At 50.3% G+C, this 27021-nt stretch overlaps 1 protein-coding gene across 1 annotated transcript; it reads right to left on the bottom strand.

Annotated features, from left to right (window-relative positions):
* TAS1R2 (taste 1 receptor member 2) lies at positions 1-21767 on the bottom strand. The gene is made up of 6 exons (XM_007980284.3): positions 21586-21767; positions 18613-18913; positions 15513-16286; positions 10641-10850; positions 2182-2305; positions 1-989 (listed from the first exon to the last, which is right to left on the bottom strand). The coding sequence occupies exons 1-6, from the start codon at positions 21765-21767 to the stop codon at positions 61-63; spliced, it is 2520 nt and encodes an 839-aa protein (XP_007978475.3). The 3' UTR covers positions 1-60.
* Positions 21768-27021: the final 5254 nt, after the last annotated feature.

Below are 27021 nucleotides of genomic sequence, written 5' to 3'. Positions count from 1 at the left end.
TCTGGCTTCTGCCTCCCAACGCGGTGGCCCTCCCTCCCTCCCAGACGCCACTGGGTGGCACTAGTCCCTCCTCATGGTGTAGCCCTGGATCATGCTGTTGAAGTAGGCGGGCGTGTTGCGCTCCGGGTAGAAGAGGATCATGTAGCACTTGGGGCCGAAGTAGCCCAGGCTGATGGCCAGGAGGTTGAGCACAGTGACCAAGAGGTCCATGATGGTGACCAGCACCCCGTTGCAGGCAGACATGAAGGTGCAGAGGGAGACAGATGAGGTGAAATAGAAGGTCATGCTGAGGGTGATGAACTTGGCCTCGTTGTAGTTGGTGGGCAGTTCCTTGCCCATGTAGGCGAAACTGAAACCCACCACTGAGAGCAGCAGGTCCAGGCTAGTGTTGAAGAACAGGCTGTTGCGGTAGTTGGGGTTGCAGGAGACGATCATGATCTTGGGGTCATCGGGGTCAATACGGGTGGTGGGATTGAGGCCTGTGGCCAGCATGCCAATCACCACAGTGACCATTTTGAGTACCGTGATAAACGCCATGGAGACGTAGGGCCCCTGGTAGCGGACCCAGTAGCTGTAGGCGCGCGGGAAACGGCTGGCCATCTTGAAGACACAGACGATCTGGAAAGAGCGCACGGCAATACAAGAGATGCAGATGGTGAAGCAGAGGGGAAAGAGGGCCTGGCGGCAGAAGCAGGTGGAGACCTTGGGCGGCCCCACGTACACCGGGACCACCATGTATGCCACCAGCAGCAGCGTCAGCATCAGGAAGCACATGGGGCCCCCAGCTGAGCGAACCATGGGCGTCTGGAAGTGCCTCCAGAATATCACCAGGATGGCCAGGGTGCTGAGGAAGCCCAGGGCGGCCAGCAGGGCCACAACGATGGTGGGTGCCTCATGCCATTCCAGAAAGGCCAGCCGCCGCTTGAAGCAGGAAGCCTCACTCTGGTGGGACCACTCGTTACTCGGGCAGGCCTGGCATTCATATTCATCTGCAAAAGCCCACAGCGACTCCCATTAGCCAAGCCCGTCTCCCAAGCACCTGCATCCTCCCAGCCCTGCACAGGGCCAGGCCCCAGGGATGGAGAGAGAACAGCAAGGGCAACCCTTGCATTCACAGCCAATACTCCTCAAGTCTCTTATGTGCATTGGCTCATCAAATCCTCACAGCAACTGCATTTCACAGATGAGGAAACCAAGGCTCAGCCAGGTTAAGTAACTTGCCCAAAGTCAGCAAGTTAGAGAGGCAGGATTTGAACCCAGGTCTCCTTGACCCAGAGCCTACCAACTATAGTTCCTCCCTTCCAAGACCTCACCCTCTGGTGTGAGAGGCATTCAACTACTTACTCAAAGAATGCATTCAATACATGTGTTTTTGAGCACCATCCATTGTGATAGGGACCTGGGGTGGAAGGCCACAGAGAGATGGATAAAACCCAGCCCTCACCTCCCTGCTTTTGACTGACTGTGGGAGGAAGGCCAATGAAATCATTCCACAAACTTGTTCACCACCTCCTCTGTGTCCTGTGGTCTGCTAGGTACATATTAAATACTTGTATTGGTAAATGTCTTCATCCATTTAATTTACATGAAGTCACGAAAAAGAATTGAGCTCCAACTCTGAACTGTGCTAAACACTAATGTGGACAGAGGTGACATTATCTGCACATTCCTAGATTTTATGTTCTATGGGGAGAAATGATCATTCTTCTCATCAAGAAAGTCATTCCACAAGCACCCACTGAGCAACCAGGCTATGCTTTGAGCTAGGCTAGGCACTTGGGAAGCCAGAGGGATAAATGAGAGAGTGTCTTCCCTGTCTTCCAGAAGCTTTCCTCCTAATGCAAACACCATTCATTCATTCATTCATTCATCCAGTGGGTGTTCCCCAGCCTGGCTCCCTGGGCCCTGGGCTATGTGTGTGTGGAGTGGGATCAGCTGCAGTCCGGCTTGGGGGAGTGTTGGCCCTTCCCTTCTCCCTCCCTCTCTGAAGCAGCCTGTACGGAGGATTTTGCTCTACACTAGGTATTGGGGGGATACAAGAGGAATCAGATCTGGTCCCTGGGCTTTGGACACTCACACTCCCTGGGGGAGACTCCAGAGACCCTGCCAAAGGAGACAAGCCCTAGAGACTCCACGGGTGGGGCAGGGGCAGGGCAGGAGTGCTAGGCCTGTGAATCATACCTTCAGTCTGGTTGAGGAAGGTGCCGGGAAGGCAGTCGATGCACTCGAAGCAGCAGATATGGATGCCCACGGGCTTCTTCTTTTGCCCCGACTGGCACCTCTTGGAACACATGGACACAGGGATCTGGAGGGGGGAGGGCAAGAGACCCTGAGTCCTCTTTTCCCACATTCTGGGGGCCTCCTCCCCTCTCCAACCAGTAGGACGTTCAGGGGAGGAAGTCTAGGAGCCCCCTATGTTATTGGGGTAGAAACTGTAGGAAAAAAAAAAAACAAAAAACCCTCATGCTTCTAGCAGGGGATAAGGAAAGGAGCCTTTTTGAAATATGCTCAGAGCATTCTGTTCTCCTTAACAAATGCCTTTCCTCAAGGGAAACTATTTTACCAGAACCCAACTGATGTGAATTTTACCAGAACTTAACTGACATGGGAAAAGAGAAAATCCCAACTCCAGCCCTCTCTAGCCTTCTTGTCTTACCTAAGGGGGTGGGGTGAGAAACACTTATGAAGGTCACAGTTCTGGGGCACAGGCTTACTGAAAGATTGAGACCTAATCACAGGATTACAGAACACTTCCCCTCTATCTCACCACCACGTCAATCAAGGGATACAGCCGAAATAACTGCAAGGCTGAGGTTGCATTTAAGAAGGAATATCGGCCGGGCGCGGTGGCTCAAGCCTGTAATCCCAGCACTTTGGGAGGCCGAGACGGGCAGATCACGAGGTCAGGAGACCGAGACCATCCTGGCTAACACGGTGACACCCCATCTCCACTAAAAAATACAAAAAAAAAAAAAAAAAATAGGTGGCGGGTGCCTGTAGTCCCAGCTACTTGGGAGGCTGAGGCAGGAGAATGGCATAAACCTGGGAGGCAGAGTTTGCAGTGAGCCGAGATCGCGCCACTGTACTCCAGCCTGGGCGACAGAGCGAGACTCCGTCTCAAAAAAAAAAAAAAAGAAAAAAAAAAAAAAAAGAAGGAATATCTAGGGAAAACCAAAGATAAAATGGGAGACACTGGAGAAAATTTTGGCCTCTGACACGATTGCTATTTGTTTATAGCAAATAGTAAACATAGTTTTAATAAACTTGAAAGGACTGCAATAATAACAGGTATGTTCTCCAACAACAATATAATGAAATAGAAATCAATAACAGAAGGAAATTTGGGGAATTCATAGATATGTGGAAATTAAACAACATACCCTTAAATAACAATAGGTCAAAGTAGTATTCACAAGGGACATTAGAAAATGCCTTGAAATTAATGAAAATAAAAACGCAACATAACCCCACAAAAAGACAAATACTTTATGATTCTACTTATAGGAGGTATCTAAGGTAGTCAAACTCATAGAAATAGAAAGTAGAAGGATGGTTGCCAGAGGCTGGAGGAAGGGGGAAATGCGGAGTTGCTCAATGGGAATAGTTAGAAATTTGCCAAATGAAAAAGTTCTAGAGATCTGTTGCACAAAAACGTGAATATACTTAACATTACTGAAATGTATGCTTCAAAATAAATTGGTAAATGTTATATGTCTTTTATCATAAAAATAAAAAATTTTAAAAACGTACCAAAATTAATGGGGTAATTAATTTAAAAAATTGTGAATAATAAAAGTGAAAACAATACTTGAGGGAAATTTATTATTATAAACATCTGTGTTTAAAAAGAAGAAAGATGGTACATCATTAACACTCACTATCTTATCAAATCAGTAGCATTCACTATCTTATCACAGTTTACTCTTTCACTCTCGATCTCAACGTAGTCCACAGGAAAGTTGTTCATCTTGACATTCTGCAGAATATCATGCAGGTCTATAATATTCATGACACCATGGTAATTGGACCTGGTTAGTAGAAAGTAGCAAGGACTTTTATATCCAAGTAAGACCTATGAATGCCAGAGGGTTGGAGATAAACCTTACAAAGATTCAAAACTTGGGGTTGGGGGTGCTGTCACATTGGTGATGTTTTTAGGAGGCCAATGGTACAGAGAATGCCAGGACATCCATTCTAAGATATAGACAAGTCATCTACCCTACACCTGCTACCATGAAAGTATGGCACTTTGTGAACCTCTTTAGATTTGGGGGACAACATGAATTGCTCCTGGAAATACTGCTCCAACCCATTTATCAGGTGATTCAGAAGGCTTTCAGTTTCAAGGCAGAAGATAACAGGTCCAGAGAATGACTCTGAAGAAGGCCCTGGCTTCTCTGTAAGCGATCCTGCCACTGGGGCCACATGATCAAGGAGATGTGATGATGTTTGAGTTATCTATGCTTATAAGAATTGGCAAGCCCTAAGAGAGGGATGCAACAATGCCATGCCTTCTACACAACGTGCTACTCACTACTTGAAAATCAACTCTTGGAGTCCTGCTGGGCCATTATGGAAATTGAGTACCTGAGCCCAGGACAACAAGCGACTATCAGATTCACAGAGTCTTATAGAAAGGCAGGAATAAAAGCAAGTCTTCATATAAGGGAAATGGTATCCAAGAAGCGCCAGTGGGTCCAAGTAAATTTCTTAAATCAATTATTGTGACTCCTGTATCTATTTCTCTTATAACAAATGCCTCTCCCTCAAATCACACATAAGACCTTATGGAGAGATTCTTTATGACAAATAAATAGAGGAGAACATTCAGGAATGATTCACAAGTAGGTTGGTTTGATATGTTAATGTGAGCTGACAGTGGACTGCTGCCATACTAAGCTTTTTTCAGAGATACAAAGCTTTCTTCAGGGTGAATCCTGAAGGACAGTAATGATGGGAGATACTGCTTGTATGTAGAGATGTGCAAGCAGAACACTTGGTTGTTTGCTTTGTGTGGATGGAGAGATGTCCGGAAGGATGGATATTCCTGAGATCCTGGACATATGGAATAGCTTGGCTGGTTGTTCAGGGGCCTGGAAGGAGCAAGAGTGGAAGAATGGAGACAAGGTTGCTTGGGGAAAGGTATATGAATGGATCCATGAGAGTGAGCACAAAGCATGAAGACCTCTGTGTCTCATGTTAATGCAAACCAGAGAGCAAACACAGAGTAATAGAAACCAGATTGAAAGGTTGACTTGTCCCAGCCAGGCACCGTGGCTCATGTTTGTAATCTCAGCAATTTGGGAGGCCGAGGTCAGAAGATCAATTGAGGTCAGGAGTTCCAGACCAACCTGGCCAACATGGCGAAACCGTATCTCAACTAAAAACACAAAAATTAGTCAGGTGTGGTGGTGCACTTCTATAATCCCAGCTACTTGACAGGCCGAGGTGGGAGAATCACTTGATCCCTGGGGGTGGAGGTTGCAGTGAGCCAAGATTGCACCACTGCACTCCAGCCTGGGCAACAGAACAAGATTGTCTCAGAAAAAAAAAAAAAAAAAAAGGGCCGGGCGCGGTGGCTCAAGCCTGTAATCCCAGCACTTTGGGAGGCCGAGACGGGCGGATCACGAGGTCAGGAGATCAAGACCATCCTGGCTAACCTGGTGAAACCCCGTCTCTACTAAAAAATACAAAAATCTAGCCGGGCGAGGTGGTGGGCGCCTGTGGTCCCAGCTACTCGGGAGTCTTGAGGCAGGAGAATGGCGTGAACCCGGGAGGCGGAGCTTGCAGTGAGCTGAGATCCGGCCACTGCACTCCAGCCTGGGCGACAGAGCGAGACTCCGCCTCAAAAAAAAAAAAAAGAAGAAGAAGAAGCAGAAGGAGAAGGAGAAGAAGGAAGAGGAGGGGGAGAGGGAGAGGGAGAAAGAGAAGGAGGAGGAGGAGGAGGAGGAAGAGGAGGACTTGTCCAATGGAGGTCAGCTGGCTTCTGTCCTCAGCCACCCCAAGGCCTGCACAGAGTAGCCATGATGTCAGGGATGGAGGCTACAGGTATGAACCCAACAGTTTGAGCTTCCTCTCACTTGAGCTTCCTCTCATCATGGCTGACCTAGTTACTGCCATTGCAGAACACCTAACATTCCAGCATCAGAGACCCACATGTTGAGCCCTTGACTTGGCACAATTCTTCAAAGAGACCAGCCAACCAACTGCTGAAAGATCTATTACATCAGATCCTTTTCTCTGTGGAAGAAGCAGTGTTTCAACCTCATAAGAATTTTCCTTCCCTCATTTCAGTGCAGCATCACCTTCTGAGGGCTTCCAGAGCAAATGATTTACTGATGCAGGATACCATATCACCTCAGATCAGGAGTCAACTTCATGGTAAAGGGGTGTGACATGGGCACGTGATCACAGGCTCCACTGATCCTAACATATACCACATTACCCAGAAGTATCCTGTCTAACCAGGGGATGAGATGGCATACTAAAAGCTCAGCCAAGGTACCATCTTCAGGATGCCCTGCAAGGTGGGGACACTGCCCTTTAAGATGAAGTTTTGAATGAATGGCTTGTGTATAATGTTGTGGCCCCAACAGCTAGAATATGTGTATCCAGCAACCAGAAAGTTTGGTTACATGCACCATTATTCTCATGGGCCCATTGCAGCATTGGTGCTTCTCCTCTCTACAATCTTAGACTTTGCTGGAATAGAGATTCTGGTCCCCAAAGGGGGAATACTTCCACCAGCAGACACTATAGGGCTCTATGATTACCATGTGGTCATTTTGGGGTCCTCATGCCAGTGAATGAGAAGGTCAAGAAAGGAAGAGGTAACTGACCTGGATTTGTGGGTAGAGCTGAGGTGGTTGCCACACGAGTGGAGTAGGAAGGAGTAGGTCCGGCACCCAAGGAGTAGGTCTGGCAACCCTGGGTGCTTCAATCCCAGTGCACCTGCTGGTGGGGATCTGCAGCAGGCACAGCGCAGAAAGGCAAGGCAACTAAGGGCCCAGACACCTTGGGGAGGTAGGTCTGGATCACCACCCAGGCAAGTGACTGAGAGCAGCCAAATGCTGGCTGGGAGTGAAGAAATCCAGAATGGTCGGTGGAAGAGAGAGATGAATATCAGTGACAACCTTGGGCTGTGGCTAAGTCCACCAAACAGCTCTCTGTTAGAGACTGAGCTGGCTGCTGCTCTAAAAAGTCTAAAAGGTCTGTGACTCCCCAGGCTCGTGGAAAGCCACTGAGTAGAACAAGAAATGGACCTCTCTGTGGCCTGCCTCATATTTTCTCTACCCACTGTTTACTCCAGCCATTGCTGCAGTCACCAATTTCAAGCAAATGCCATTTGTCAGCACCTGGCCTCGGCTACACAGCTCTGTCTTGTGTTCTGCCCTAAGGCTGCCGTATGAAATGCCCATGGGACACCTCTGGAGCTAACACCCCACAGAGCAACCCCCGACCACCAGGCAATGGGAGCTAGTGGATTACTACCACCCATCTCTGGGAGACAATGCTAAGGTAGCTCTTCGGGAGGTCCCAGTAAGATTGACCTCCAGTTGCTCAGAGTAGTGTCTGGCTTGAGGTTGTTCTCTTGCACCAACTTTCCCTCTGCCCTGTGGAATTCTTCCCAGTCTCCCACTCCTGTTCCTGTCAATGTATCATGTCCTGGAATAAATCTTCTGCACATAAGCCCTTATCTCAGGCTCTGCTTTCTGGGAGAAACCCAAGTTAAGACGGTGTTATGAGCTAAACTATATCCTGCTTGAAGACCTAGTCCCCAGGACCCCAGAATGTGACCTTATTCAAAAATAGGGTCATTGTAGGAACATAGTCATATAATTAGTTAAGATGAAGTCATCCTGGAGGAGGGTGGGTCCCTAATCTCATATGAGTGGTGTTCTCATAAAAGGGACGAATTTGGAGACAGACACATGGAGAACACTACCTGAAGGTGAAAGCAGAGATGGGGTGGTGATATGGTTTGGATCTGTGTCCGCACCCAAATCTCATGTCCAGTTGTAATCCCCAATGTTGGAGGTGAGTCCTGGTGGGAGGTGATTGGAAGGTGATTGGATCATGGGGATAGAGTTCTCAAGAACGGTTTAGCACTATCCTCTTGGCACTCTCCTCCTGACTGTGAGTAAGTTCTTGTGAGATGTGGTCGTTTAAATGTGTGTGATACCTCCTCCTTCACTCTCTCTTGCTGCTCCAGCCATGTGAAAAGCTGGCTCCCCCTTTGCCTCCCACCATGACTATAAGTTTCCTAAGGCCTCCCCACAAGCTGAGCAGATGCCAGCGTCATGCTTCCTGTACAGCCTGCAGAACCGTATGCCCATTCAACCTCTTTTCTAATTACTCAGTTTCTAGCATTTCTTTGTAACAATTCAAGAGCGGATTAATACAGGTGGTGCATCTACAGTCAAGGAACATCAACGAGTGCCAGCAAACCACCAGGAGCTGGGGGAGAGGCCTGGAACATATTCTACCACACAGCTCTCCGAAGGAGCCAACCCTGCTGACACCTTGATCTTGGACTTCCAGCCTCCAGAACTGTGAGACAATAAATTTCATCTGTTTAAGCTCCCCACCCACCCCAGTCTGTGATACTTTGTTATGGCAGCCCCAGGAAACTAACACAGACACCACCCTAATATACTCCACAAAAATCCTCAAGGCACTCAGAAATGCACAGCCTCAGGTACCTCTGCAACTGGGGATAGAGTGTGCTGTCGGGGATTGAGGGGAAGAGAGTGCAGGGTATTAGCAAAGGAGAGTGATGAAGGCTTTTCCAGAAGCTTTTCAATCCCTAGATCCCCTCCCCAACTCCACAAGGTAGGTCTCTATCCCTTCCTACTCCAGCAGAATTCTGATGGTCTATTCTCTAAAGAGGGTAAAATAATGGATCTTTAGATTGACAGATGTCAGACTCAGTTGAAGGCATAGCTACCATACTAAAACTAGAGTATCCAATGATAGGCTGTATTAATCCACTTTCAAGCTGCTTATAAGGACATACCCAAGACCTGACAATTTACAAAAGAAAGAGGTTTAATGGACTTACAGTTCCATAGGGCTGGGGAGGCCTCACAATCATGGCGGAAAGCAAGGAGAAGCAAGTCATGTCTTACATGGATGGCAGCAGTCAGAGAGAGCTTGTGCAGGGAAACTCCCATTTTTAAAACCATCAGATCTTGTAAGACTTATCTGCTATCAGGAGAACAGCACAGGAAAGACTCACCCCCATGATTCAATTATCTCCCACTGGGTCCCTCTCTCAACATGTGGGGATTATGGGAGCTACAAGATGAGATTTGGGTGGGGACACAGAGCCAAGCCATATCACAGGCTTTAGCCTGAATGCTGTATATAGAGAACCTCCACCACAGACTAGTTGTATGCTGTATGCAGAGAACCTCCACCACGGACTAACTGTGTGGTCTCAGACAGGCCACACAACCTCTCGGTGCCTTCAGTTTCCTAACCTATAAAATGGAGAGAATGGTAGCTTTTATGCCCTAGGGTTGATATAAGAATTGAAGTCCTTAGCACCAGGCCTGGCACACACATGTCCAGTGAGTGCTTAATTTGCAGAGGTCTCTAAACCCCTCTTCCTGGGGAGCTGGAAAGCCCTGAACATGCATAGTTCCCAATCAATGGGGGAAGGACAGGACCCCAGATTGTATACCCACGAATAGAGATCCTAGCAGTTATTGATAAAGCAGAGGTCCCTAATCCCCGGGACACAGGCCAGTATCCAGTCTGTGGCCTGTTAGGAACCTGGCCATGCAGCAGGAGGTGAGCAGTAGGTGAGCAAGAGCAGAGCTTCATCTGTATTTACAACTGCTCCCCATCGCTCGCATTATTGCCTGAGCTCCACCTCCTGTCAGATCAACCTCTGCATTAGATTCTCACAGGAGCACAAATCCTATTGTGAACTGTGCATGTGAAGGATCCAGGTTGTGTACTCCTTATGAAAATCTAATGCCTGATGATCTGTCACTGTCTCCCATCACCCCTAGATGGGATGGTCTAGTTGCAGGAAAACAAGCTCAGGGCTCCCATTAATACTACATTATGGTGAGTTGTACAATTATTTCATTATATATCACAATTATATATAACAATAATAATAGAGACAAAGCACACAGCGTAATGCATTTGAATCATCCAGAAACTGTCCTCCTCCCAGTCTATGGAAAAATTGTCTTCCACAAAACCAGTCCCTGATGCCAAAAAGGTTGGGGACCACTGCCCCAGGGTTGATGTGAGAATTGAAATCCTTAGCACCAAGCCAGGCACACACCTGTTCAGTGAATGTTTACTTTGCAGAGGCCCCTGAGCCCCTCTTCCTGGGAAATTAGAAAGCCCTGAACAGACACAGTTCCCAATGAATGGGGGAATGAAAGGACCCCAGACTATACACCCACAAACAGACATCCCCCACAGCAGTCGATAAAGAATCTCCCAGCAATTGATAAAGAATCTCTACGCTCTGTCCATAATGAAAACGGCCCTAGCAACTCCAGCATGAGCCCCAGGCCCCGCCCCAGGCCTGCCCACCCACCAGGCCCTGCCCCCGGCCCCGCCCACCCGCCAGGCCCCACCCCCGGCCTGCCCACCCACGAGGCCCCCTGGCTAACCGTGTTGTTGATGGTGTGCCAGGAGATGTCTTGGATTTTCTTCAGCTGTCGCTGTAGGGGGTAGTAGGAGGCGACGCTCTGGAAGGGATTCTGGCTCAGGCCCCATTGCCACTGGACAATCTCCAAGTGCAGAGCCATGTCCCCTTGCGGGTCAAAGGAGATTTGGTGGTCCAGGAGAGTGAAGTTGACCTTCCAGATCTCCTTAAGCAGCTGGCAGGGTCAGAGGGAAGGGAAGTGGAGCTAGCATCAGAACCGAGCCAGAATTTTTCCTGGGCCTGGGAAAGATTCTACCATTCCACTAGCCTTGATTTCCAACTCTGTAATATAGAGGCGATAAATCTCCAAAAAGGTGGCAGTTTAGGAGTCAGTGGCTGAGAGCTCTGCTCTGGAATCAGATACATCTGGGTTCAGGCCTCAGTTCTGCCTCTTGCTGTGAGACCTTGGGCCTGTTGCTTAACCTCTCTGAACCCGTTTCCTCTTCTGCAAAGTAGGAGCAATAGAAACTCTATCTTCTGGGCTTGGAAGCAAACAATAAGTTCATCTATGTTAGGGACTTAGAGCAGAGCCTGAGAGAGGAATCACTTCTACCAAGGTGCTAATAGAATTCCTTTTCCCTGGAAGTCACCTCAGTCATCCCTCTGGAACCCAATACATGAGATGAGGTACAGAGTCCACTGTCTCTGTCACCTGCAAAGGTCAGTTGGGATCTCCCCTGATACCTGGGTCCTTCCTGTCTCCCCAGACCTTAGCGTCAGCTCTCATTCCAGTCTCTTCCCCAGCCCCCCATCACTCTCAGTAGGCAGCAGCTGGGACAAACTAGAGCACACTTTGAGGTGGGCATCCTCCAACCTAAAGTCCAGCTCTGTCCGCAATTTGCTGTGTGACTCTGAGCAAGTTTCTGAACCTTGCTGGGCTAACCCTGAAAGGACTTCCAGCTCAAATATCCCATGGACCTCGTTCCTAGATCTTCCTTCCATAAATGGGAGTGTCCATTGGGCTACACCTTTAGGGCTCACCTGCCTCAGGGACTGACAGACACACAGACAGGTAGCCAAGGGAGTATGGTCCTGGCCTTCGCCCTTCCCTGCCTGGCGGGTGAGGTCCTGACTCAGAAGGACTCTTTGGAATGTGCACAGGTTGCTAGGCCCAAGGGCAATGGTCCTTCGCACCAAGAAGAAGGAGGCTCCAACCAGGTGGTCCGCCTGAGGATGAGAATCAGGATGGCGGAGGCCCCTGGGAGTCAGGTCCTGGGTGCCCATGTTGTACCTCTGTAGTGACCTGCCCAAGCAGGGTTGAGCACCTGGGACTGGAGGGATCCAAGATATCACCCCCAAGGGGTCAGAAAGCCCTGGCCTTGTAATTGTCCTGAGTGGGTGGGAGCCTAGATTATTATTGGCAGGGGCTTGGGCACCTTGGGGTTCCCTCATCAGGCTGAACCCTGTCTTCCCTTGCCCATCTAGCCCCACCCCTACCCCAGCATAAGCTGTACATTTAAGGCAGACTCAAGTCCACCTCTCCAGCCCCACACTCTCTCCTGAGGCCAGCACTTGGTGTCAGAGAAGAAGAAGAGGGGTACATTCAGCCTCTTAGCTGCCCCAGGTAATTTGCATCATGATTGCAAATCCCCTCAATAACTCAACAGGGTACATATGATTCCTTCCATTTAACAGACGAGAAAACCAAGGCTCAGAGATATTAAATGTGCCCAGGTTTGCACAGCTAGTAGTGGCAGCACTGGGATTCCATTCCAGGTTTGATTGCTGAGCTCTGCCCAGCTCACCGCCACCTGCCTCACAACGTACGAACAGGTGGGCCATATCTGAGATGCCTGAGGGGTGGAAAGGGGTGGAGAGAGGTGTGTGGGGAAGCGCCAGACCACTGCCAAGGGCCCCATTTGTGAAATAAAAGGATTGGACCAGAACCTGAGAAGACCTCGCAACCCTGACCCTCTATGATTCAATGACTGGCTGAATTTATTTATTTTTTTTTAAGATGGAGTCTCACTCTCTCGCCCAGGCTGGAGTGCACAGGTGCTATCTCAGATCACTACAACGTCCGTCTCCTGGGTTCAAGCAATTCTCCTGCCTCAGCCTCCTGAGTAGTTGGGATTACAGGTGCCCTCCACTATGCCCAGCTAATTTTTTGTATTTTTAGTAGAGACGGGGTTTCGCCAAGTTGACCAGGCTGGTCTCGAACTCCTGACCTCATGATTCATCTTCCTTGGCCTCCCAAAGTGCTGGGATTACAGGTGTGAGCCACCACACCCTGCTAATCTACTGAGCATTTTTGCTGGGATGGCCACAAATTTGCCAGCCTGGATTTACCCAGACTCCCACTGATCTGACCCCACCACCACCATCACCACGGGCAGCACATCCACCCAGCGTCATCTCCAACTCTTCTCATCGCCCCTGAGGCCTCTCTCTCTGCCTCGCCTCTCATAGCGGTGCCCATCCCCACTACTCCAGCACTATTTCATCACCACCCCTGGCCACTCCCCTAGCTGGGTGCCTGTCACCTCTGTAAACCTCAGTTTCACCTGTGTATGGGAGAGCACCCACGTAGTCACAGTATCTGCTCAACAGTGTCTGTCTGGACATGACTGAGAATTCACTGTGGTGAACACAGTGTCCGGCACATAAGTACCCATTCATTCATTCATTCATTCATCCATTCAATATTCACTGAGAAGCAACGCCAAGCCAGACCAGTGCCAGCAACTTGGGATACGGCGTTGGAAATGATTGACAGGGTCCCTGCTCTCACTGGCCTCTGTTTGGGAGGTGTGGGGAATAGCCAATAAACAAACAAAAGATATCAACACAATCACAACTTGGGATACCTGTTATGACAAAAATAAACAGAGTGTCGTGGTGTGACCTGGCAAGGAGGGTGGGAGGTAGTAAGGACACCACATACCATTTTGCAGGTTGTACCCTGCAAGAATGGGTCCAGTTAGGACAACTGGGAGGAACAGCTGGAGTCCAGCCAACTCAGGTCAGCAAGTCATGCGCTTGCCACAGGTCTGCGTCCATCCGAAGCCAAAGAGCATCTTGGTCTAACTTGTCTGCACAAAAGGGCATCATTTTCTAATTCACACAAGGACTCTGTTTATGCCAGTGGAGACCCTGGGTGAAGCCTACATAGGGTGGGCTGGGCTCCCTGCTACTTGACTGCATCATCCCCCACCCTAGCTCTAAATTGGCTTGTTGGGCTGTCTCAAGAACGTCATCTCAGTGCTTGGAATGCTCTATGAACTCCTGCTGCCTCTAGACAAAGCCCCCTCTCCTTCACCTGGCACTGGATGTCCTCCAGTATCACCTGCAGTTCGGGTCACCTCTCAGTCTTTGCCACTCGAGCCTGACCACGTGGCCAGGCCACCACTCTCCCACTCTCCTCCTGGAAGGTCCAGTGTCTGTTCACTCCCTACTTTAGTCCTGCCTTCCCTGACCCTCTCCCACCATGATGATGCCCCTGCCCCATGCACAGCTGCGATTTTGACTTCCTGCTGCACTTGGCAGACAGATCTTCTTAACTGTCTTCATCTCCTCCCGGGTTGGTGGTCCCCCAGGCCTGGCACATAGTAGGTGCTCAACAAAAGGGATGGGACATCCTGGTTGCTATGATTGGTGCCCTTTGGTCTCTGCTGTCAACTGTCTTTCATCATAGCTCCTGCCAGTTGCAGCTGGGAGGATGCCTGGAAGGTGAAGTGGGAAAACCACAGCACAATAGGCCAGACCTGGGTTCAAAACCAGGGTCTACCACTTACCACTGAGAGATCACGGGCTAGTCACTTTGACTTCCTGTCCCTCAGTTTTTCTACCTGTAAATTAACCTCACAGGAGGGTCATGAGTTAGATGTGATGTATACTAGGCATTCAGCGCCTAGTAGGCACTCAAAGAGCAGTAAAGCACCCATGATAATTATGTATATTATTAATGTAACAGGACATATAACAATAGGCAGTATTTTTACCAACTGGCACCAGAATTCCTTTTAAAGAATAACTGCAATCTTTTAAAAGAAAAGTGTTTATGGTTGCAAGGTTAGGATCTGAGATTATGGGATAGAGAGGTACAATTAAATAGAATGAGAAAGAGAATTTCTTCAGAGCAAACTAATTTGTTCTGTTAAAGAAGTGAACAGTTATTTGAAGATGGGAGAGGGATCTAGCAAGTGGGCGAAAGGGGAGAACGAAGAGGGGGGATGGGCAGGGTTTAGGGAAGTGGCTAAGCAACAGGGTGGGAGGCTGGCCCCAAACTATGAAAAAGCCAAGGAACCATTTAAGAACAGAGATCTCCAATAGCAAAGTATAAAGTGTGCATCTCTAATGTAAATCCCCTCTGCTCCTCTGATCCTCAGTGAAACCTTCTATATCCCAGAAGGCTTCGTGGTGGGGGGTTTCTGTGTGTGCCTGTGGATGTGGATGTGTGTGTTAAGCCAGAAGAAGAGATTTAAAGTCTATGTCTGAACCAGGGTGATAGAGAACTAGGGTAATGAGAAGATCCATAAAAGCAAGGCAAGGCCTTAGAGGGTCCACAGGAAAACACAAGCTCGTCCCAGGCTCTCAACCCTGGAGAGACTGGGTCGGGGGGAGGTGGGGGGAGGTGGGGGGGGCGGGGCTGTGGTTCCCACTGCCTGTGGGATTTCCTTCTGGTGAATTCCACCTGAATCTCCAAGAACAGACTATACTATCTTGAATGGTGAGCATTAAATTAATTTAAAAAGCAATTTTGTGTTGGCATCAGGAAGGACTAGTGCTATGTGTCTGGAAGAATGGGATACCCGTGCCCTTTCACACCCATTTGCCCAGAACCCCAAGAGAGGAGGATGGAAGTGCCCTGCAGTCTCTATGGCAGCCACCCCCTCACCTGCCAGGGATAGACCTCCTTCTTGGTGCAGGTGCCGTGGTCACAGCCTAGGAGGCTGTGCAGGGCGTGGGCCACAGCGTAGACCGCCGAGTACACGCTGTAGACGACACGCTCCCCGGAGAGCCTGAGAACGTTGTCGAAGGACAAGGTGCCATTCAGGCAGCTGTCACACTCCTGGTTGCAGGTAGACCTCTGGCTGGTCCTGCTGAGGGGTGGCGGCCCAGCCTGTGGGTCTCGAACGCGGAACTCACTGAAGCCAGGGATGGGCACGCTCTGGATGGTGATGCCCAGGAAGGTGCCCATGTGGCGCAGCTCCGTGAGGTTGTGCAGGACCGGGTCGATGGCCCAGGACTCGGAGGCGATCCACACGGCACCCGTGAAGTTCTGGCGCAGCACCTCATTGAAGAAGTTGTACAGGGTCAGGTCGGGTGAGAACACGACCACGACGCGTGCCGTGCTCTGCTGCAGCTTGTCCACGATGGTCACCAGGCGCTGGCGCTCCTCTGACGTCATGTTCTGGTTGGGCTGCACTGTGGGCAGTGTCTCCTGGAAGGCGATGCAGATGTCGCCCCGGGCCAGGCGATCGCCAAGCAGCTGGCCATTGTCACGGCCATAGGTGTCGCCGCTCACCAGCACGATGATCCAGTTCCAGCGGAAGTGCAGCATCAGCTGCACTATGGCCTCGATGTGGTGGTCGGCGCTGGGTGCGGTGCGCAGCAAGGCCGGGAAGCGCACCTTGTCTCGCAGCTCATCGCTGATGGCACTATAGGTGATCTGCGAGGGGAGTGGCTGTGGCATGAGCGAGTGCCCCACTGGGTGCTGTGCCCCCACCCCAGGGCTGTATCCACCATCATCATTTGGGAAGCACCTAGTGCAAGCCACCCCAGGGGTAGGTGGTTTACACCATCGTCAAGCATCATGGTCCCCAGGTAGCCCCATGCAATAAGAACCTACTGTGTGCCAGGCCCTAGGCCAGGTGCCTTAGCTCAGCCTCATCATGATTATTGATTATTGAGCACCTACTGTGTACCACGCTCTGGGCCAAGCCACATACACCATCATCCTCATAGTCATCAGCACACTGGCTTTTAGTGAGAACCACATCCTGGGCTAGGTAAATGACATAGCCATCATCCCCATCACCTAGAAACTCTTACTGGGCACAGCGCTTTCCTCCTCCCCCTCATCACCATCAGGCTCAGCAACTAGCCACGTTTCTTCCTTCTGCCTCCAGGGGCTCCATGGTTTTCTTCCCAACTCACAGGGTGTTCCATCTCCTTTCCTGGTTCCTTCTCTTCTCTATGACCTCTTAATGTTAAAGGACCCTGGGCTCAGGCTTCAGTCCCTGCCTCTTCTCCAGTTGCTCTCCCCCTCCCTTGGTGGTCCCATCCAGCCTCACGGCTTTATATCCCATTTCCACGCCAACAACTCCCAGCGGATAGCCCTGGCCTGGACTTCTCTCCTGAACTTCAGATGCATACCACAACTGCCTGTCTGACATCTCAAACTTCACAAATCGAAACTGAACCTTTGTTCTTCTCTGAGCCCGTTCCATCCACACCCTCCCCCATCTTGATTGATGATGAATCCATTGTTCCAGTGACTCAGGCCAAAAACTCTGGAGTTGTCCTTGACTCTTCTTTCGCACACAGGTCACACTGGATCCATCAGCAAATCCTCTTGGCTCTACCTTTAAAATATATCCATCCAGTGCCTACCAGCTCCCCGCTCCCTCCTGTCCAGCCGCCATCATCCCCGGCCTGCACTGCAACATTACCCACCCACCTCTCCCCTGCAGTCTAAGCTTAACATGGCAGCCCGCTGACCCTGCTCACACACACGTCAGGTCACTCCTCTTCTCAGAACTCCTCAATAGCTCCTAACGTCACCCAGGAAAAGCCAGAGCCCTTGAAGAGCCCCTAAGCGCTCAATCATTTATCTGCACAGCTCTCACCTGTCTGATTTCATCTCCTTCTTCTCTCCCTCTGGCTCCAGTTGTGCTCATCTAGTTCCATGAACACACCAGGCACCTCCTAGCCTTGGCACTTGCTAACCCCTCTTCCTGGAATGTTTTTATCCTAGGTCCCTCATGGCTCCCTCATTCCTTCACCTCCCTCAAGTCTTAGACCAATTGTCAGTCAGACCCACCTGACCACCCTGTTGAAAATTGCAATCTCCCTCTACCAACCCCTCCTTTCCACTGACGTGCCAGAGCCCCACATTTTTATTTTATTCATTGCACTTCTTACCTCTAACATCCTGCATCACCTATTGTTTACACTTATTTTCTGTCTCTCCCCACTAGAAGAGAAGCTCCATGAAGGCAATGATTTCTATGTTGTTGCCAGCTGTACCCCAGCACCTACAACAGTACCTGGCACATAGTAGGTGCTCAATAAATATCTGTTACATGAATGAAAGAATGAATTCAGTCCTCAGCTAGATGCTTCATGTAAAAGTACTAACATTAAACAGTAACAATCACAATATTCGTGGCTACCTAACTGTGTGCCAAATTTTTTGCTAGCTGATCTTTAATGAACATGTAGCCTGTACCAGTACTGCACTTGGCACTTTCAATCATGATTATGATAATAGTTACAATAATAGTCATAATACAAATCACTCTTTTGTGATGACCTACTGTGAGGCAGACCTTGTGCTAGGCAGCTGTACAGAATAATACTAAGCACTTCAAGTTTTTATTCCTGTGTAAGATGCTTTATAAAACAACATTATTTACTACCTACTGTGTGCTAGAAATTTACACAGGTTGAAACACTAATCTTCAGATAGTCCTGGGATGGAACGCTTATCATCCCACTTTACAGGTGAGAAGTTGAAGCCTAGAAGAGTTAAGAGATTTGCCAAAGGCTTCACTGTGGCCAAGACTCGGTGCCAAGTTGCACAACCAGATCTGCCCACTTCCAAAGCCTGAGCCCTCACTCCATAAGCAGGGCTGTCTTCTCAAGATTTGGGCTAATGCCCTGACCCTGCTTCTGGTCCTATCATCACCTCCCATGATTGTTGGAAGAAGGGGCCTCTGAGGCCTATAGACAGCCACTCCTCTGCCCCACTCCCCAGGGCCCAGGAGCCTCACCTGTGGAAGGAGAAAGAGGGAGAGGAAGTTGGCCACAGTCATGACAGCATCGGAGTTGTCAGGGCCAATGACAGCCACCACACGGGGCACGTAGTTACTGTAGTTCTCTTGGATGGGAAGGAGGTCGTCTTCCTGTGCCAGGAAGTAGAGCACCGGCTGGACGTTGTTGGAGACGTAGCACACATCCACCATCTCGTAGCCTAGCAGCACATCAGGCAGCAGGCTGCTGTCATTGTTGATCTCCTCCACCGCAAAGCGCATGGCCTGCATGAGGTTGTAGCCTATCACCTTCGTTTCATACCTGGAGGGGCCACAGCAGTATGAGATGGAAGCAGATCCAGAGCGAAGAAGGGAGGGATGAGAGAACCAGTCTGCTCCTCCTCCCTGCCACAGGAAAGCCAAGGCATTGACTGAGAAGGAACCACTCCAGAAGACTCTGGCATTTTCACCATGTCATTGTCACCATACCACATCTCTAGGGTCACCATTGCCCATATGGCCACCACTGACACTATTATCCATGTGGCCATAATGAATACCATCCCTATAACCTCCATTGCCACTCTACTGACGTCCACTAATGTGACCACCATTATCCACTAAAACTTCCATCATCACCATCACCACTATCACCATCATCACCCACTACCCGTATTACCAATATCACCACCAGGGCCATCACTGTCACCACAACCTTGTGACCATCATCACCACCATCATCACCATCACCACGACCACCATCACTATCAGCACCACCACCATCACCACCATCATCATCATCACCACCATCACCACCACCATTTTCACATCACCATCACCATCACTACTACCATCACCAGCACCATCAGTAACACCCTCACCACCGTCACCATCACAGCACCATCATTATCAGCATCACCATCACCACCACCCCCATCACCATCATCACTACCATCACCAACACCATCACTAACACCATCACCACCATCAGCACCATCATCAGCATCACTACGATCACCACCATTACCATCATCAACCAACACCATCACTAACACCATCACCAGCATCACTATCATCGCCATCATCACCAACACCATCACTAACACCATGACCACTATCACCATCATCACCCACTATCCGTATTACCAATATCACCACCAGGGCCATCACTGTCACCACAACCTTGTGACAATCATCACCACCATCATCACCATCAACACCATCACCATCACTATCAGCACCACCACCATCACCACCACTATCACCACTGTCATCAACATCATCATTGCCATCACCACCACCATTTCCACCATCACCACCAACATCACCACCACCATCACTACCACCAGCAACACCATCAGTAACACCATCATCACCATCATCATCATCAGCACCATCATTATCAGCATCACCATCATTACCACCCTATCACCACCATCACTACCATCACCAACACCATCACTAACACCATCATCACCATCAGCACCATCTTCAGCATCACTATGATCACCACCATCACCATCATCACTACCATCACCATCATCACCAATACCATCACTAACACCATCATCAGTATCATTACCATCACCATCATCACCAACACCATCACTAACACCATCAGCACCATCATCAGCAACACTATCATCAATGCCACCATCACCATCATCACTACCACTGCCATAATCACCAACACCATCACTAACACCATCACCACCAGCAGCACCATCATCAGCAACACTATCATCAACACCACCATCACCATCATCACTACCACTGCCATAATCACCAACACCATCACTAACACCATCACCACCAGCAGCACCATCATCAGCAACACTATCATCAACACCACCATCACCATCATCACTACCACTGCCATAATTACCAACACCATCACTAACACCATCACCACCATCAGCACCATCATCAGCATCACTATTATCAACACCACCAACGCCATCATCACTACCGTCACCATCATCACCAACATTATCATTAAAACCGTCATCATCATCACCATTATCACTACCAGTACCATCATTACCAACACTATTACCACCACTGCCATCATCACTACTGTCACCATCATCACCACTGTTACCACCATCATCATCACCATCACCATCATACTTTTTCTCATTGTCATCATCACCAGTATTACTGTTATCAACATTATCAGCATCATCACCATTACTTTCATCATACTCCCCACCATGGTCACAAGCATTAGAAAATCCAGCATTGTGCCTGGTGCCATCACCTTCACCATTCTCAAGCCAGCATGTAATCTTTCCCAATTTCATAAATAATGCATTTCTTATAGTCAACCCTTAATCATCTTTTGCACTGTCCTACCTTTCTCCTTGTCTCCCACAATACCTTCATCCTCTCTGTAAGAGGTCACTGTTTTATAGTCCCAGGCTGGTTCTATGTCCCAGCCTTCGTGCTTGCATGCAGATGCACCCAGCCGCCACAATCTCCAAGTGATGCCATCATCCCAAGGGGCTCATGGAGAAGGTGGGGGAAGAGGAACTCCCCTCTAGGCCCCAAAGCACCCCTGCCCACCCGCCACAGCCCTTGGAAGATGCAGTCTGAGAACTTGATACAGAAAAATCACATTCTGCCTCCCAAAGGATTTCGAATGGGCTTTTACATGGACCCATTGGGAGTCCCCCAGTTGCCAAAGTGGGTGGGAACAGTCTTGATCGCCTCTAAAAGCCCTCTAGATTCGAACATTCTGTAACTCTATTTTAAAAAATAATAAATGACACTGAGGTGACCCAAGTCTCAGTGTTTCAAAGATTTTGGTAACCCGCGTTGTATGAGGCCTCCCTGAGGGCTAGGAGCATGGATCTAGAATAAGGGGGTTGGCAGTGAATGGGGAGGAGTGCTCTAAGCCCTTGGTCCTGGCCTAGCTCCCAAGGACCCACAGGACCAGACCTGGCCTCCCACCCCATCCCCATTGCCACTTCCAGCCCCACACTGGAGACTCACTCCTTGCACATGGGCACCTGCAGGTAGTCAAGGTGAACAATGCCCTTCATGTTGGCATGGAGGGTGAAGAGGCCACCCAGGAGGTAATCCCCAGGCAGGTAGAAGTCCGAGTTTTTAGCCGGCTCAGCCAGGACCTGTAGCAGGAAGAACAGGGAGCAGATGGTCGTTGCCCTGGGCCGCATGGCTGGGAAGTGATGGTCTCAGGAGGTAGTCCTGCCTCACTGGAGAATTGGTGGCTTGACACCAGGGTATTTGCACAGACATTTACATAGCGATGGTCGTGCCACGGACTGTGGGGCACCTGGAGCAGGTGGAGATGTTTAGGGGCCCAGGGGGAGGAAAGGAGGCTGGAATTACAATGATTTTTTCTTAGAGCATAGTGGGGCTAGGTGGTCTAGGGGAACCCTATTTGGAAGGAGAGAGAGCATCCTGATAACTTGGCCATGCCCTGGCCTTCTGTCACTTGTCCAAGGACAAGTCTCGTCTTCCTGACATTTCAAATATTTCAGGAGTAAAGGACATAGGTGCTCTCAGGAGACAGAGTATGTGGCCAAAAGAGCCCAAGCTCTAGAGCCCAGCCAAGTCAGGCCAGGCATGTAGTGGTGTATAGGTGTTCAGCAAGAGGTAGCCATTGTCAGTATGAACCAGGCATCATGCCGGTGTTTCCGGTTCATCATCTCATATAATGGTTGCATCTCATATAAGGGGGCTATTACTAACCCCATTTCAAAGATGAAGAAATAGAGGCACTGAGAAATTAAGAAATCCAGCCCGGGCTACCTGAGTAGCAGAGCTGAGATTCAAACCACATGGCCTGACTCTGGGGCTGGTCCTTCATCGTCACACCACATGACATCACAAAATTAGTGCTTTTGATAGAAAAAAAACAGTAATGGTGGTCAGGTGCAGTGGCTCACATCTGTAATCCCAGCACTTTGGGAGGCTAAGACAGGTGGATCACGAGGTCAGGAGACTGAGACCATCCTGACTAACACAGTGAAACCCTGTCTCTACTAAAAATACAAACAAAATTAGCCGGGAGTGGTGACAGGGGACTGTAGTCCCAGCTACTTGGGAGGCTGAGGCGGGAGAATGGCATGTACCCGGGAGGATGAGCTTGCAATGAGCCGAGATTGCTCCACTGCACTCCAGCCTGGGCAATGGAGCAAGACATTGTCTGAAAAAGAAAAAAAGAAAAAAAAAAATAACAGTGGCGAAGAGGTTCGGGGAAGGAGTGAGGGAAGGGTGGTCTCACTCCCTCTGAAGGCTGCCATCAGTCCGCCTAGCAACACCCGCTCTGGGTCCCCCACCCCTTGGGCCCCACACCAAAGGGCAGGGTTGTGGGCAGAACAGAAAGTTGAAAATTCCTAAATTCATAGGTGAATACTCTCAAGGAGTCAGAGGCGGGGAGGTGGCTCCAGTGAATTAGGGACCCACTGGCATCAGAGACCCTTGTCCAATTAGTGCTGTTTTGTTCCTTTCCAGCCCTAACAACATGTGGCCGAGGCTTAGGGAACCTGCCACACACCATGCGCCTGGAATGGGTCTGTCACAGGCACATACCCGGCTGCTGGGCTCCGGGGTTCTGATGGGCAGAGGCTTCAAGGTACAAAAAGGTGATTGAAAACCCCGTGCTCAGCTGGGCACGGTGTGTTACGCCTGTAATCCCAGCACTTTGGGAGGCCGAGACAGGCAGATCGCCTGAGCTCAAGAGTTCGAGACCACCCTGGGCAACGTGCTGAAACCCCGTCTCTACTAAAAATACAAAAAAATTACCTGGGTGTGGTGGCAAACGCGCCTGTAATCCCAGCTACTTGAGAGGCTGAGGCATGAGAATCGCTTGAGCCTAGGAAGCAGAGGTTACAGTGAGCCGAGATCGTGCCACTGCACTCCAGTTTGGGCTACAGAGTGAGACTCCATCTCAAAAAATAAAAATAAAAATAAAAATAAAAACATGCTCTTCCCTGCCCCCCCCCCCAGCCAAGCCCTGCTCCTCCTTCAGGGCCCAGTCTGAGCTTCTCCTCCTCCTAGGAACCATTCGTGCCCGTCAGTTCAAGGGAACCTCCCCCGCTCTGAGCAGCAACAAGCCTCCTGTCTGCGTCGTCACTGGGCACTGGCTACCAGCCTTACCTTGTTAACCGGATCCTGCTGCGCATGTCCACTCGGGGAACCTTGAAACCACGTGACTTGGACCCACCTGGATTTGATATCAGCTGTCTGCTGGATGAGCACGTGCAGGTTCCTTAACCTCTCTGAGGCGCTGTTTCTTCCCCACTGAAACAGGGATAACAATTCCAGCCTCATGGATTTGGTGTAGGAATTAAGTTAAATAAAACTGGGGGGTGCGGAGCAGGCTTGGAGAAATGGGAGTTTGCCAAAGTGCGAGGTTGTTTCTTTTTACAACGAAATCAGCTGCCGCAGGGGGCACCGTGGGCTCTGTGACCAGCTGAAAGTGCCCCTTTGTGTCCCAAAGCGTCTTGAAGTTACCCTGAAGGATGTTGGATGTCTTTAGCCACTGCAGAGCCGGAGTGGCACCCACTCCCCTGCCCCTGACCTCTCCTGGGGCAGGCTCATCCCGTGGGCCTGTAAGCAGACAGGGGGAGGTCTCCTGGTGCTGCAGGAAGAGGCAGAATTGGCTGTGTGATCGGGGCCTGTCCCTGCCCCTCTCTGGGTCTGTGTAAACCAGTGGATGGGAGGTGGGGACTCATACAATAAAAGGAAGCGCCCTGCAAGGGGTGTTTGGAGGTGCGGGTTCTGGGCCTGACTCTCCTCTCTCTGGGTCTCAGTTTCCTCATCTGTACAGTGGGGAGCCCTTCTTTGCACTGCCCGTGTCTGCCTTCATGTCTGCTGGCCCAAAACCCCAGCGCTGACTCGCCGCTGCCTCATGGGTTCTCTCCACACCCTCCCACTTTCCACGCCACACCCCCCAACTTTCCACTCCACACCCCCCGCAGACCCTCATCACTCCCTTTCTGCACCTCTCCATCTGCCCCACAATGACTGTTGAAAACCCCATACCAAGCTCTCAGTTCATCACTCCACTGCTCTAATACCCGCTGGGGGCTCCCCGTCACCAGCTGGATCAAGTCTGAGCTCCTTGTCCTGGCATTTGAGGCCTCTCCAGCCTGGCCCCAGCTCACTCATCCTCCCTTTCCCGGTCCTTCCAGCCTGGTCTCTCCTGCACCACGTGCCACAAACCACAGCCACACTGGCCTCCTTGGGTCTGGGTCCCTGGAGGATCTTCCGGGGATAGCATTCTAGGGGCCTCCAAGGCCACAGATGCCTGCCCTGCCAAATACCTAGGGGTTTATGAGCGGGTCATAACAACAAATAGCGCCTTTCCCAGTGTGTGATTCATTGTTTCTGTTTTTTAGAGACAGGGTCTCTGCCACCCAGGCTGGAGTGCAGTGGCGTGATCAAAACTCACTGCAGCCTCGACCTTCTGGGCTCAACTGATCCTCCCACCTCAGCCTCCGGAGTAGTTAGGACTACAGGCACGTGCCGCCACACCCAGCTAAGTTTTTAAATGTTTTGTAGAGATGGGGGTCTCTTTATGTTGCCCAGAATGGTCGTGAACTCCTGGCCTCAAACGGTCCTCCCTCCTCTGCCTGCTAAAGTGCTGGGATGACAGGTGTAAATCACCACGCCAAGCATGTATTAAATCCACTCAGAGTCTGTTAAATGCCAGGCATTGTGTAAAGCATTTTATATACATTATCATTTAATTCTCACAACTCCCCTTCAAGGTAGTCATTTTTACTACCATTTTGAAGATGAGGAAACTGGGGCTTAGACAGGCTAAGCAGCTTTCCAGAAGTCACAAAGCTACTAGGTGGTAAAGCCAGAATGTACATCCAGGCTGCCCAAGCTGTTAGCCCCAGTGCTAAGTGTGTTCTGCCTACAGAAGCTGTCACTGCACCTCCTGCCACGGGGGTTCCGGGATGGCCCTGCCCTCCCTCAACGCAGGTCCCACCCCAGGTGTTGGGGAAGGATTCGTTCCTGGTACAGTCACAAGAAGGCACCTATGACTGCACATGTCAGTTCTGAATTGGGGAATAAAGAGGCCAGGAGGCCCTGGAATGTTCTGGAGACTTCTAGAAAAGCCACATTATTTGGCAAAGCTTAGGGGTGAGGTTATGCCAGAGAGAGAGAGAGAGAGAGAATCTAAGTTAACTGGGAACCACAGGATGTAGCCCTGATCTCAGGGCAGCCCCTCCCCTGCCCCTGACCACTCCTGGGGCAGGGTCATCCTGTGGGCCTTTAAGTCAACAGGGGGAGGCCTCCTGGTGCTGCAGGAAGAGGCAGAATTGGCTGTGTGATCGGGGCCTGTCCCTGTCCCTGTCCCTCTTTGGGTAAACCAGGGGATGGGAGGTGGGGACTCATAAAACAAAAGGAAGCGCCCTGCGTGGGGTGTTGGGACATGTGGGCTCTGGGCCTGACTCTCCCCTCTCTGGGTCTCCGTTTCTGCATCTATAGAGTGGGGAGGCTCTCTTTGCCCTCTTTGCACTATCTTTATCTGCCTCCATGTCAGTCGGCCCAAAGCCCCAGTCTCAGGGTTTGGGACGGGGAGAGTGGTAGAGAACAAGAATGGCTAAGCAAGCTGTTAATCCAGTGGGCACCAGCTGAGCCGACTGTGTGGCAACCGGAGACAGAAACCAGAGCCCTGGTGAGGCCAGTGCACACTGGAAGACACACAGGCATGAGCCACTGTGCCTGGCCTACTCTACCTTTTAAGGTGCTACTATCTCTTCATTTTGCAGAAGAGGAGATTGAGGTTCAGAGAGGACCAGTAACTGATTCAAAAGCACATAACAAGTATGTGGATTGGAACAACCCAACACCCTAATGGGGGCTAATGGGAGTGGTGGAGACTCAGGGGCTCCAACAAGGAAGAAATAATGAGGGGTTCCATTGACAGGAAAAGCTTTTTAGTGTGGGCTGCCAGTATGGATAGATGATGTCTCTGAAGACCAAAATCTGAAGGCGCACTGGACAGAGTCAAAATCCTGGTCCGGCTCTGCCCCAACTTGCGATGCTGCCCTTGAGCAAGTCAATTCCATTCTCTGGGCCTCATCCTCCCAGCTGTAAAATGGACTCAGTGCTTCTTAATGGTTTTGGGATGAGCATCCTTTTGAGATTCTGATGAAAGCCCTGCACGCCAACACACCCCCAACAAATGCAGCCATGCACCCACATCCAGGGCGTTGCCAGCCCTTGAGACTCATCCGAGAACTCTGAGCCGAGATGATCGGCAAGGTCCCCTCAGGCCCTGACGTTATCTAGGAGGGGCAAGCAGATGCCGTCCAGAGCAGTGGCTTCCCTGAGGACAGATGCCTGGGAATGCCTGGGAATGTCACTGGGATTATCCTTCAGTGCCGCACACACAGCACGTGCCCCCACGTGGCTGGACACAGTGCAGGCCAGCCCCGGCCATCA

The sequence above is a fragment of the Chlorocebus sabaeus genome, chromosome 20 (assembly GCF_047675955.1).
Source record: "Chlorocebus sabaeus isolate Y175 chromosome 20, mChlSab1.0.hap1, whole genome shotgun sequence".
Classification (NCBI taxonomy): domain Eukaryota; kingdom Metazoa; phylum Chordata; class Mammalia; order Primates; family Cercopithecidae; genus Chlorocebus; species Chlorocebus sabaeus.
The sequence above is the reverse complement of the archived record's forward strand: the minus strand, read 5'-3'. Positions and strand labels throughout refer to the sequence as shown.